The sequence below is a fragment of the Heterodontus francisci genome, chromosome 9 (genome assembly GCF_036365525.1).
Source record: "Heterodontus francisci isolate sHetFra1 chromosome 9, sHetFra1.hap1, whole genome shotgun sequence".
NCBI lineage: Eukaryota > Metazoa > Chordata > Chondrichthyes > Heterodontiformes > Heterodontidae > Heterodontus > Heterodontus francisci.
The window spans coordinates 114,854,463-114,868,254 of NC_090379.1; the positions used below are offsets into that span (position 1 = coordinate 114,854,463).

A 13,792-nucleotide genomic window follows, 5' to 3' on the forward strand; every position below is an offset into this window, starting at 1 on the left:
TCTGCCCTCCCCCCACTGCCTCACTGTATGCTGCCCTCCCCCCACTTTGCCCCACTGCATTCTGCCCTCCCCCCACTTTGCCCCACTGCATTCTGCCCTCCCCCACTTTGCCTCAATCCATTCTGCCCTCCCCCCACTTTGCCCCACTGCATTCTGCCCTCCCCTCACTTTGCCTCACTGCATGCTGCCCTCCCCCCACTTTGCCCCATTGCATTCTGCCCTTCCCCCACTTTGCCCCATTGCATTCTGCCCTTCCCCCACTGCATTCTGCCCTCCCCCCACTTTGCTCCACTGCATTCTGCCCTCCCCCCACTTTGCCCCACTGCATTCTGCCCTCCCCCAACTTTGCCCCACTGCATTCTGCCCTCCCCCACTTTGCTCCACTCCATTCTGCCCTTCCCTCACTTTCCCCCACTGCATTCTGCCCTCCCCTCACTGTGCCCCTGTGCCTCCTCCCCGTGGCTCTTTTCCCGACCCTTTCCCCCAGGTGCTTTCCAGTTCTATACCCTCCCCAGCCTCTTTCCTTCACCCTTTCCCGGGTGCCTGCACTTCCCTTCTCCCACCACTATCCCACTCCATTCCTCCTCCCACCATCCCATCCCTATCTTCTAACCATCTTTAGTTCCCTTTCCCCTCACTCCCAATCCCAGCTCCATCCTCCCTCCATCGCAGCAAAACTCCAACTGCCCTGACTTCCTGTGGCGCGCGGAGTGTAACCAGACCGCATTACCGGGATCTCTTGGGAAAGCCCTCCGCCAGGCCGCATCACTGAGCTCTCCCGGGAGCTCCCTCCGCCAGCAGCAGCTGGATCGCTCAGTCTGCCCCAGCACTGGAGGCTGCAGGAGACAGGACAGACAGTCAAGCTAGGGCAGCAGTGGAGGGCACTGAGACTCACACAAGGCTGCAAGTGGGTTTGTGAGACTTTCCCTGCTCCTCTGTCAATGCACCAGGATCAGTTGTGCAGAGTTTGAGCATCTCTCCCGTTCCCAGCCAGCTGTGAGGGAATATGAAGCTTTCACTGTCCCTGGTTGTTGTGCAGTTATTGGCATTAATCCCAGCCTCCTGTGTAAGTACAGAATTACCTGTCTTTGTATTGAATGTTGTGTGTGGGGTAAAATCCTCTTGAGTTTGCTGCAAATCATTTCAATAGACTTCCAGCATTTGAAGTGAATGGTTACAGAAGGGGTGTATATTGTCAGCTCATGTATTCTCAATGCTACAAAGTGCAATGAGGGAGTAAATGAGAATACTGCAAGTGATGGAATGCAAAGTCCTTTTAGTTAAGGGGATTTTAGTTAAAGAGATTACTGCGTGATATGGGTCACAGGCTGAGGATGTCTTGAGAAGTGATGCTAGTTAACTGAGTGTTGCCAGCGATGGGAATCGTCTCCATCTGTAGTTTCACAATGAAGTGAATGTAAATGGGGCACCTATTGCCCAGAGGTTCAGTGCTCTAACCAGTTACACCCTGCACACACCGGGCTAGTTAGTACAAGGTGTGAAAGATCCAGGCACAAGCACACACTTTCCAGCTGTTTGGTTAATGGCTCAACCTCTCTGGTTTAAGGTCCGCACCCAAATGGCCTTTCGCGCATCAGGCAAACTTTTTGCTCCTATGTTTTTGGTCGAGTACATTTCAGAGGGACGATGGCAGCGTGGATGGGAATTGACTGAGGGACGGAGAGTAGAGGTGACGGAGGGAAGTGTGCAGTGCTGCCCCCCAGGATCAGTGTTAGGACCGCTGCTCTTTTGAAATATCTTAACCTGGACGTGGATGTACAGAGCAGAATTCCCAACTTTTCAGATGAGACCCAAAACTCAGAAAAGAGGTCAACAGTGAACGGCTTCGGGAGGAGCTAGACAGGTGAAATGGGCAGTCATTGCAGGTGAGATTTAATGCAGAGAGTTGTAAAGTGATGCATTTTGCTCGGAAGGATGAGGATATAAACTAAGTGGTCCAATTTTACAGGGGATGCAGGAGCAGAGAGTCCTGGGAGTATATGTACATAAATCTTTAAAGGTGGCATCCTGGGCTTTATTAATAGAGGCATGGAGTCCAAGAGCAAGGAAGTTAAGCTAAACCTTCAGATATAACTGATTAAGCCTCAGCTGGAGTATTGTGTCCAACTCTGGGCACCACACTATAGGAAGGATGGAAAGGCCTTGAAGAGGGTGCAGAGGAGACTTCCCAGAATTTTATTGGAATAGTACCAGGGATGAGGGACTTCAACTCACCAAGGCTCCTTCGACAGCACCTTTCAAACCCACAACCTCTACCACTTAGAAGGATAAAAGCAGCAGATGCATGGGAACACCACCACCTGCAAGTTCCCGTCCACGCCACACACCATCCTGACTTGGAGCTATATCGCCGTTCCTTCACTGTCACTGGGTCAAAATCCTGGAACTCCCTTCCTAACAGCACTGTGGGTGTACCTACCCCACATGGACTGCAGCGGTTCAAGAAGGCAGCTCACCACCACCTTCTCAAGGGCAATTAGGGATGGGCAATAAATGCTGGCCTGGTCAGTGACGCCCACCTCCCATGAAAGAATTTTAAAAATTATGTGGAGAGACTGAAGAAACTGAGGTTGTTCCCCTTAGACCAGAGAAGGTTAAGGGGCGATTTAACAGAGGGGTTCAAAATCGGGATGGGTTTTGATAGAGTAGACAGGGAGAAACCATTTCCTGTGCAGGAGGGTCAGTAACTGGAGGACACAGATTTAAGATGATAGGCAAAAGAACCAGAGGGGAGATGAGAATTTTTTTAATGCAGCGAGTTGTTATAATCTGGAATACACTGCCTGACAGGTTGGTGGAAACTGATTCAGTAGTAACTTTCAAAAGGGAATTGGGATATGTACTTCAAAAGGAAAGAATTAAAGGTTTATGAGGAAAGAGTGGGGGAGAGTATGTCAGGACTATCATTGGAAGGGTAGGTGGGACCAACATCCCTATGAGGAGGGTAGACGTGAGAGCAGATTTCTAAGGTAAAGTTGGACTGCAAACAAGGGTGATTGCAGACACTGTGAAGGCCAGGGCTAGGTTCAGAACCACACACGTTAAGGAGACGTGTTGGGACCAGAGGTCTTATAGGAAGCTGGAGAGTGAAGGAGGGACAAGCCTGGGTGGAGAAACTTAATGTTGAGCATAATGATAAAATAGCAGGAGAGCCTTCATCAAAATGATTGAGATTAGTGTTGGAGGAGAAAAGTTAGCTAAAGTTAGGAGGATACCTTTCTAAAGCTCTGGTTAGGCCACAACTCGAGATTGTGCCTAGTTCTGGGCAGAACACGTTAGGAAGAATCTTTGAGAGGGTGCAGAGGAGATTTACCAGAATGGTTCCAGGGATGAGGGATTTAGATTAGATTAGATTAGAGATACAGCACTGAAACAGGCCCTTCGGCCCAACGAGTCTGTGCCGACCATCAACCACCCATTTATACTAATCCTACACTAACCCCATATTCCTACCAAACATCCCCACCTGTCCCTATATTTCCCTACCACCTACCTATACTAGTGACAATTTGTAATGGCCAATTTACCTACCAACCTGCAAGTCTTTTGGCTTGTGGGAGGAAACCGGAGCACCCGGAGAAAACCCACGCAGACACAGGGAGAACTTGCAAACTCCACACAGGCAGTACCCAGAATCGAACCCGGGTCCCTGGAGCTGTGAGGCTGTAGTGCTAACCACTGCGCCACTGTGCCGCCCCTGTTTGTTCGGAGTTTTTCGGTTGTTCACCTTGGAGCAAAGGAGATTGAGGGGAGGTTTGATAGAGGTGTACAAGATTATGACAGGTTTAGATAAGGTAGACAAAGAAAAGCCGTTCCCGTTAGCTGATCATACTAGGGGACACAGATTTAAGGTTTTGTGCTTGAATATGACGCTATAACTCTGAGATGCAGGGGGCTGTGAAGGATAAACATTTTTAACACAGCGGGTGGTAATGACCAGGAACTCGCTGTCTATGAGGGTGGTGGAAGTGGAGATGATGAACGATTTCAAAAGGAAATTGGAGGGAAATAAACTTACAGGGAGATAGAGCAGGGAAATGGCACTGACTGGATTGCTCTATAGAGAGCCAGCATGGACTCAATGGGCTGAATGGCCTCCTTCTGTGCCATAATAAATCTAAAATGGACAGATTTCTCTTTAGCTGAGCTGGTAACTATACCAACAGGGTGCAACAAAGGATTCAGAGAATCTGCAGGATGAAGCTTTTGGTGAGGGACCAGATAGAGGGATTGCTGAAGGGCAGAAAGATCTCAGTCAATGCTTCCTTTCAATGAAGTTGCATTTGACAACTCGAAGAGTCGGTTTAAAGGTTCCGAGTAGAAATTAGGTTGCTTCCCATTGATGAAGAGACCGGGGCCAATTGTTCTGAGGTCAGTAGAACAACAGGCGGGACCAGAGTGAAGTCAGTGCAGACTATAATATCAGTTACATCACTGGCATTGGTGCAAGGGTCAAAAGAGGGAAAGAACAGCATATAAGTTTTCCAGTCGGCTGATACAGTGTCAAAGAAGATGAGTTTAGAGTCTGATTTTTGGTATAGGCTCTCGTTGAGGAAGTTGATATCTTGCTGAGGAAACCAGCATTGATGCAGTGGAAAATCCCGGAGTTTAGTGGAATGACTGATCCAGGTCGGCTGATTGGCAAGTTGTTGAAGGTTATTCAGGAAGGCAGGGACTGTGTTAGTGTGCTCACCCCATCAATAGGAGAGAAGCATCTCCATTGCTGATGTGGAATACTGAAGTTGCCAAGATCAAGGATTCCAACAGAGGAGAAGTCCGACTCTAATTTGGGCTTTGCTTGGTGGGGGTAGGTACACCCACAGTGCTGTTAGGAAGGGAGTTCCAGGATTTTGACCCAGCGACAGTGAAGGAACGGCGATATAGTTCCAAGTCAGGATGGTGTCTGGCTTGGAGGGGAACTTGCAGCTGGTGGCGTTCCCATGCATCTGCTGCCCTTGTCCTTCCAGATCAGGGGTGTCCAACCTTTTCATATGGTGGGGGCCATATTAGAATATTTGTCCTACACAGGAGACTGTGAGCAAATTTCAGAAAGATAAAGATATTAGAAATTTATATTACTATTAACCAAAACAACAAACGTGCATTTTTGTGAAGCAGCGTTAAATGGGAAGACTAATTTATCAATTTATTTTCTCATCCCTCTGTTGAACACTGATTTAGTGAGAAACCTGGCATTGTTTTTGCTTGTACAAGTAGACAATGTCTGCCTGCACACTGGAGTATTCCAGAGAGATGTCCATCTGTCAGTAATGATCTTGATCACTTTCTCTCTCTCCCCCTCTCTCTTTCTCCCTCCTTGTCTCTGTCTGTCTCTGTCGCTCTGTTTCTTTCTCTCTCTGTTTCTTTCTCTCTCTCTTTCTCTCTCTCTCTTTCTCTCTCTCTTTCTCTCTCTCTCTCTCTGTTTCTCTCTCTCTCTATTCTCTCTCTCTCTATTCTCTCTCTCTCTCTCCCTCTTCTCTCTCTGTCTCTCTCCTCTTTGTCTCTCTCCTACTGTGTGTGTGTGTGTTTCTGTCTCTCGGTCTATGTCTGTGTATGTGTGTCTCTCTCCCCCTCCTCTCTGTGTCCCTCCAACCCCCCACCCTCGTTCCCGGGGCCTGGTTACCCCGGCACCCCACTTCCGGGGCCCGGTTACCCCGGCACCCCACATCCAGGGCCCGGTTACTCCCGGCATCCCACTCCCGGGGCCCCAGCCTAGGCCCTGCCGCCTCCTCAGGTAGCTTCACGGCCCGAGACGCAGGCAGGGTCCATATGCAGGCCGAGCCAGTGCTGGGTCTGGGGCTCGAGTTCAAGGCTGGAAAGGTCACATTTCCTTTTGAAATCATTCATCATCTCTGCTTCCACCACCCTCGTAGGCAGTGAGTTCCAGGTCATTACCACCCACTGTGTATAACAGTTCTTCCTTACATTCCCCCGTGCATCTCTTGCCCAAAACCTTAGATTTGTGACCCCTACTCCTTTTACCATTAGCTAATGGGAACAGTTTTTCTTTGTCTACCTTATCTAAACATGTCATAATCTTGTACCCCTCTATCAGACCGCCCCTCAAGGAGAACAACACCAGCTTCTCCAACCTAATCTTATAACTAACATCCCTGGAATCATTCTGGTAAATCTCCTCTGCACCCTCTTAAGGACCCTACATCCTTCCTAAAGTGTGGTGACCAGGACTAGACGCAATACACTAATTGTGGCCTGACCAGAGCTTTATAAAGGTTCAGCATAACTTCCCTGCTTTTGTACTCAATACCTCTATTGATGAAGTCAAGATCCCATATGCTTTGCTAATCACTCTGTCAATATGTCCTGACACTTTCAAGGATCAATGCACGTGGACCCCCAGGTCTCTCTGACCCTGCACACTCTTTAGAACTGTGCCATTAAGTCTATATTGCCATGCCCTATCCCATCTGCCAAAATACATCACCTCACACTTCTCAGTATTAAATTCCATCTGCCATTTGTCTGTCCATTCTGCTAGCCTATCTATGTCCTGTTGCAGTCTATTGGTATCATCTTCACTGTCTGCCACACTTGTAAGTTTGGTATCATTGGCAAATTTTGAAATTTTATTCTGTATTCCATTGTCCAAGTCATTATATATAATCTTAAGTCCGTCATAGCTGCTATTGAGACCACCCTGAGGGATTTATTTCCAGCCTGACATGCATCTCCTGTTTCTATTAACTCTTATGCTGCCTCTTGCCCTTCAGGAAAAAGCCCCCCTGAGAGGTGGAGTCTTTCTGTGTACGAATTACTTGGGGTCAGTTACTGATATATCTATGCTTCGTGCTGGTAGGACTTTCAAGGTCGTGGACAGAATCCTCTGGAAAGGGGTCAAACCTGGTTTATCTGAATATGTGGGAGGCAACAAAGTATTGTCTATATTTACAAACTGGAATAATTCTGATATAAGCGAAATACTCCATGTTAATCCATTGAATACAGAATTCATTACACTCGTAGTCAGATCTATACAACTCACTCGGGGCAGTGATGATGCGGCCGATCATTTGTAGGATTTAAGCTTCCCTGGCAGTGCGCTGGTTAATATATTTGGTACAGCTCCACTGTGTGCTATTTTAATGCGGTTGTTAATCCATTTAAAATAAGTGGGTGACCATTTCAATTGTGACTTAGTTGGTCGCACTCTTGGCTCTGAGTCAGATCTTACTCTGAGTGTGTTCAAATCCCACTGCAAAAACCTGAGGACAAAATGCAGGCCGTCTTTCTGATGAGACACTGGACTGTGATCCTGTCTGCCTCTTGGGTGGCCATAAAATATCCTATGGTACTTTTACAAGATGAGCAGGGAAGTTCTCCCCATTATCCTGCCCAATGTTTATTCCTTAACTAACATCACTAAAAACAGATTATTGTTATTTCATTGCTGTTTGTGGGATCTTGCTGTGCACAAATTGGCTGCCGCATTTCCTACGTTACAATGGCGACTACACCTCAAAAGTACTTTCATTGGCCGTAAAGCGCTTTGGGACGTCTTGGGGTCACGAAAGCGACTTTGGAAATGGAATTCTTTCGTAAACCAGTTAACAACTGCACTGAAATGCCGCACAGATAGTTCGAGTAAACCGTTAAACAGTAGCTATCTGAGGAAGTGTGACCTGTTACTGGTTTACCAGTTAGCATCTGCCAGTTCTGATATCTTTTCATTTTTTTTTTAAGTTGCTCGGATCTGCTAATTCCTTGTGAAATGATGATGCTTTAAAACTTACTACAAGTTGGGATGTAAAGTCAGACTTCATTTGTAATATAGTAAACTTATACTGAGTGGGACATTTGGACTTTATTTGTAACCTCTAATGTCAACTGCAAGCTGTATGTTGAGCAATTGTAGCATTCAAATAAACCGTGCATTCTCTAGCAACAGATTTCAGTCACAAACCATCCCAGTTTTCCTTTTGACGAGCGTGAATGCTTGATTAGATTTAGCAATGCCTCGCCCCTTTCCCTTTAAGGAAGCATTTTACACATCTGCCCAGCTGACAGCCTGTCAGATCCCCCTCACTTCAGATGCTTGACCATCGAATCAGGGATTTTCGTTTGAGCTGTGTGGATGGAGTTAAATGCTTCAGCTCTTTGTTGCTGGTTGGTAGCTGGATTCTGAGCTGCTTTCATGCAGATCTTACTGATAAAGCTGATTTTGGGTGTGTCTTCCAAGATATTTTTAATAGTTGTCTTCGTTCCAAACACACTCTGTGTGCATTCCATTGCCCAGGAAAGGCATCAAATGTCTAATAGTGACCAAGGAGGGTATGATTAGAAAATAATGATCTGTAAATTCACTGGCTAATTTTAGTTGTACAGTACTGTCAGTTTTTCGGAAGACTTACCAGTCGCCTGATAGCTGGGCCTGTAATAATGGAAATCTGTGGGGTTTGTTAACTGTATGAACTGACAAAGGCTGAATATATTCCACAGTTTGATAGTGTTAGGATTGGTTATGGTTTGAAGAAAAATTGTCCCTCTCAAAATGTAAAATCACTGTTCTTTGAGAAGTGATGCATTTTGTTCATTGCCAGCCATGGCTCGGTGTGTATCACATTCTCCTCTGAGTCAAAGTGTTGTGAATTCAAATCCCACTGCAGAGACTTGAGACAGAGACTAATACTCCAGTGGGGTGCTGCACTGTTGGAGATGCTGTCTTTCGGATGAGATGTTAAATTCTAAACAATCTGCCCTCTCGAGTGGGTGAAAAAAAAATGCCGTGGCACTATTTCAAAGAAGGGCAGGTGAGGTCACTCCAGTGTCTGACCAATAGTAATCCCTCAATTAACATCTCTTTATAAAAAAAAAACAGATTATCTGGTCATTATCACATTGCTGTTTGTGGGAGCTTGCTGTGTGTAAATTAGCTGCTGGGTTCCCTACATTATAACAGTGACTACATTTCAAAAGCATTTCATTGGTTGTAAAGTACTTTGGGACCTGCTGAGGTCATGAAAGACGCTATAGAAATGCAAGTCTTTCGTTTCTTTCCCTTCATCCCTATTCTTTGTTTTTCTTTTTCTTTTGTACTGACATGGGTGAAGGTTGTTGAACAGCACAGTGGTGGGCTGAGGAGTATGATGGACAACAACTTCAGAGGTGCTTTGTGTTAGTGACAGTGTTTTTGCTGATTCTTGTTCTCTTATGTTGTTGGGTTCATCAATGGCTCTCGGCAGTTTCACTATGATGAAATGATTGTTGTTGGATCTTTTCGCTTAAACAAAGGTTCCTAAAGGCTCTGGCCTTGGTCCAGGTTGCTTGTGTTTCGGTGGTGGTAATAGTCCCACTCAAATAGTCGACAGCTGTTGTTTTCCCTTTCTTCCCCACTGTCTTGAAGGTGATGACCCTTGCTGGGCTGCAGTTGGGGGACAGGTACTGGCTGCATCTTGGTCCTTGTGTCCAAGTGTCAACTCTTCATATGGGACTCGGGGTGAGTCAGAATGTGGGGAAGCTTCATGGATGAGTCCAATCCTGACCTCAGATGACATCCACACTGACATTTGGAACGGGAACTCTGGTTGTAGCCCATCCTGAGCCCAAAGGTGCCAAGGCTTGGTGTTGTGTCCCAATGATGACATCCAACCCACAGGAGTGTTCTCAAACAAAAAGTAACATGAGACAAAGAAGGAGACATTAAGACACTTGGTCAAAGAGGGAGGGTTAAAGGAGCTGCTTAAAGGAGGAGAGAAAGGTGGTGAGGTTGCAGGAAGGAACTCCAGAGCTTACGGCAGCTGAAGGCACAGTCAGGAGCCAACGTAGGTCAGCGAACACAGACCAGGAAGCTAACCTGTGTTGTGTCCGTATGACTCCATTTAACACCATTTTAAACTGCCCCATTGAGGACCAATCAATATAGATTTTACCCAGCTTTATTTACAGCTATGTCAGGCACGGCTCACTATGTATGGCTTTTAATCTGCCAGCTCTCTGCCTCGGCTCACATGAAGAATAGGGATCTGATTGAGGAACTGAGTTCACAGTGCTTGTTACCCGTGAACCCATACCCCAGATAGAAGCTAATGAGTTCAGGAGAGGGGAGGTGCGGGTGGTGGGGATAAACTTAATGTATCAGTCGTAAAAGCCAACCTGATCTTTGCTTTTACACAGTACAATACTCCAGCTATCCCACAGCTCTTTTGCATTGAGATGACCTGTGGTATACTGAGCTGGGTCAGGGGTGCATAATTGGAGAAGGGAGACACAGTGATTGCTGCTTTCAGTGTGGCCACCTCGGTGTGACCATGAACGCTTTTCTTATAACAGTCATTATGGTACAAAAGGAGGCTATTTGTCCCATCAGGTCCATGCCAGCTCTCTGTGTAGAGCAATCCAATCAGTCCCATTCCCTTGCTCCATCCCTGTAGCCCTGCAAGTTTATTTCCCTCAATATCCTTTTGAAATTATTCATCGTCTCGGCTTCCACCACCCTCGTAGGCAGCAAGTTCCAGGTTATTACCACTCACTGTGTAAAAAACGTTCATCCTCACATCCCCCCCCCCTGCATGTCTTGACCAAAACCTTAAAAATGTGACCCTTAGTCCTTGTACCATCAGTTAATGAGAACAGCTTTTCTTTATCTACCTTATCTAAACCTGTCATAATCATGTACACCTCGATCAAATCTCTCCTTAATCTCCTTTGCTCCGAAGAGAACAACCCCAGCTTCTCCAATCTAGCCTTGTAACTAAAATCCCCCATCCCTGGAACCATCCTGGTAAACCTCCTCTGCACCCTCTCAAGGACCCTCATATCCTTCCGAAAGTGCGGTGACCAGAACTGGACGCAGTCCTCTACTTATGGCCTAACCAGAGTATTGAAGTGAAGAGGGGATGAGTTTGCTGGGTGGGGGAGGGGCGGAGGCGGGTGTTGATGTCGTACGATTAGAGAAACCAGCTTGGAGATATTGTGCCAGGAATTAAGGTTCTAAATGCAGAGTCACAACTTTACAGATTTTATTGAAGGAATGATGCTCACAGACAGACAAATAAGACTGGCAAAGAGAGAATCTGAGACTAATGTGGCAGTTAACATAAAAGGGAACCCGAAAATCTTCTACTGGCATGTAAATAGTAAGCGGGTAATAAGAGGTAAAGGCCTGCTCAGGTCTGCAAATGAGACCCCATCCGAGCCCGACCCCGCCCGAGTCCTTCCCTTTTTTTCCCACGCCCGACCCTACCATCATGTAACTTACCTTCCGTTTTTCACTTTGTTCCTTACCTGCATAAGCTTAAAATAACTGTAACAAAACCACCTTTAAAGTCCAAAAAGTAAATTAACATGAAAGTCACTTACCTGAGGTTGTGATAGAGTGTGTCCGATCCGGCCTGACCCGACCCGAGCCCGAATACCGGACCCGGAAGTGCGACCCGACCCAAACCTGACACATGTTGTTGGGTCCCGTCGGGTTTGGGTTGGGTAGCAGGCCTTTAATAAGAGGTGGGGTGGGACAAAGAGGGTGATATATACTTAGAGGCATAGGGTAAGGCTAGAATACTGAATACTGATACTTTGTATCGGTGTTTACTAAGGAAGAGGATGCTGACAAAATATCAGTAGAAGCGGAGATGCTAGAGGTAATGGACGAGGTGAAATTGATAGGCAGAATGTACTGGAAAGACTGTCTATGCTTAGAGTCGATAAGTCACCTGGTCTGGATGGCTTCCATCCCAGGTTGCTAAAGGAAGTGGGAGTGGAGATAGCGGAAGGGCTTGTCATAATTTTCCAATTTTCCCTAGATACAGGAGAGGTGCCAGAGGATTGAGAGTGGTAAATGTGACACCCTTATTCAAGAAAGGGTTTAGTTTAGAGATACAGCACTGAAACAGGCCCTTCGGCCCACCGAGTCTGTGCCGACCATCAACCACCCATTTATACTAATTCTACACTAATTCCATATTCCTACCACATCCCCACCTGTCCCTATATTTCCCTACCACCTACCTATACTAGGGGCAATTTATAATGGCCAATTTACCTATCAACCTGCAAGTCTTTGGCATGTGGGAGGAAACCGGAGCACCCGGAGGAAACCCACGCAGACACAGGGAGAACTTGCAAACTCCACACAGGCAGTACCCAGAATTGAACCCAGGTCGCTGGAGCTGTGAGGCTGCGGTGCTAACCACTGCGCCACAATCCTAGCAACTTCAGGCCAGTTAGTTTAACATCTGTGATGGGTGAGGTTTTAGAAACAATAATCAGGGAAAAAATCAACAGGCACTTGGAGAGGTTTGAATTAATTAAGGAGAGTCAGCACGGATTTGTAAAAGGCAGATCATGCTTGACTAATCCAATTAAATTTTTTGAAGAAGTAACAGAGGTTGATGAAGGGAATGTGGTTGTTGTCTATATGGATTTGAAGAAAATGTTTGAACAACTACCACATAAAAGGCCAGTTAACAAAATTGAGGGTCAGTGTCAGCTTGGATAAAACAATAATTGGCTTGAGGACAGAAAACAGTGAGTTGTGGTAAATGGTTGCTTTTCAGATTGCAGGATGGTAGAGAGTGGCATAAAATTTCAAAATTTGATACCAAACTCGGAAGAATGGCAAATAGTGAGGATGACACCAATCAACTGCAACAGGACATAGATAGGCTAGCAGAATGGGCAGACAAATGGCAGATGGAATTTAATACAGAGAAATGTGTGGTGATGCATTTCGGCAGAAGGGATAGGGAGGGATAATATAAAATTAATGGCACTGTTCTAAAGAGTGTGCAGAGACAGAGGGACCTGGAGGTTCGTGTGCTTCGATCTTTGAAGGTGGGATGACATATTGGGAGAGTGGTTAACAAAGCATATGGGATCCTGGGCTTCATAAATAGAGGTATTGAGCATGAAAGCAGGGAAGTTATGCTGAACCTCTATAAAGCTCTAGATAGGCCTCAACTAAAGCATTGTGTCAGTTCTGGTGACCGCACATTTAGGAAGGATGTGAGGGCCCTTGAGAGTGTACAGAGGAGATTTACCAGAATGGTTCCAGGGATGAGGGATTTTAGCTACAAGGTCAGGTTGTAGAAGCTGGGGTTGTTCTCCTTGGAGCAAAGGAGATTGAGGGTTGATTTGAAAGAGGTGTACAAGATTATGACAGGTTTCGATAAAATATATAAAGAAAAGTTGTTCCCATTAACTGATGGTATAAGGACTAGGGGACACAGATTTAAGGATTTGGGAAAGAGATGATAGAACTTTTTTACACAGCAATGAGCTGGAACCCGCTGCCTACAAGGGTGGTGGAAGTGGAGACGATCAGTGATTTCAAAAGGAAATTGGGTTGGGCACTTGAGGGAGTTAAACTTGTAGGGCTGCAGGGATAGAGGGGGAATGGGGCTGACTGAATTGCTCTACGGAGAGCTGGCATGAACTCAATGGGCTGAATGGCCTCCTTTTGTGCCGTAATGACTCTATGACTGCAGGACTCTATGACGATACCAAGGCTGCCGGAAACCTCGTGTTAATGTTGCTTGAGCCCAAGTTGCAGGATGGCCAACCCTTGGTCTCTGTCACTTCCTTACGATGGTCTTGCATTTTAAGCTCAGCTTAACTTCCATTACATCACCTCCCTTCCATGACCCCTACTCCTGGTTTACTGTCCCATCTCCAACCTCCCTTTCCTCTCCGAAGTTATTCAAAGAGTTGTCGCCTCCCAAATCCGTGCCCATCTTTCCTGAAACTCCATGATTGACTCCCTCCAATCAGGTTTGCACCCCTGTCACAGTACCAAGACGGCCCTAATCAAAGTCAC

General features: G+C 46.3%; 1 protein-coding gene across 2 annotated transcripts in view; it reads left to right on the forward strand.

Annotated features, from left to right (window-relative positions):
* The first annotated feature begins 787 nt into the window (after positions 1-787).
* The window catches only part of paplna (papilin a, proteoglycan-like sulfated glycoprotein), a 122,952-nt gene continuing 109,947 nt past the window's right edge, over positions 788-13,792 (forward strand). For both annotated transcript variants that reach the window (XM_068039737.1, XM_068039738.1), the window contains exon 1: positions 788-1,066. In XM_068039737.1, coding sequence (XP_067895838.1) covers positions 1,007-1,066 — 60 coding nt within the window. In that variant the 5' untranslated portion in view covers positions 788-1,006. The remainder of the gene's footprint in view (positions 1,067-13,792) is intronic.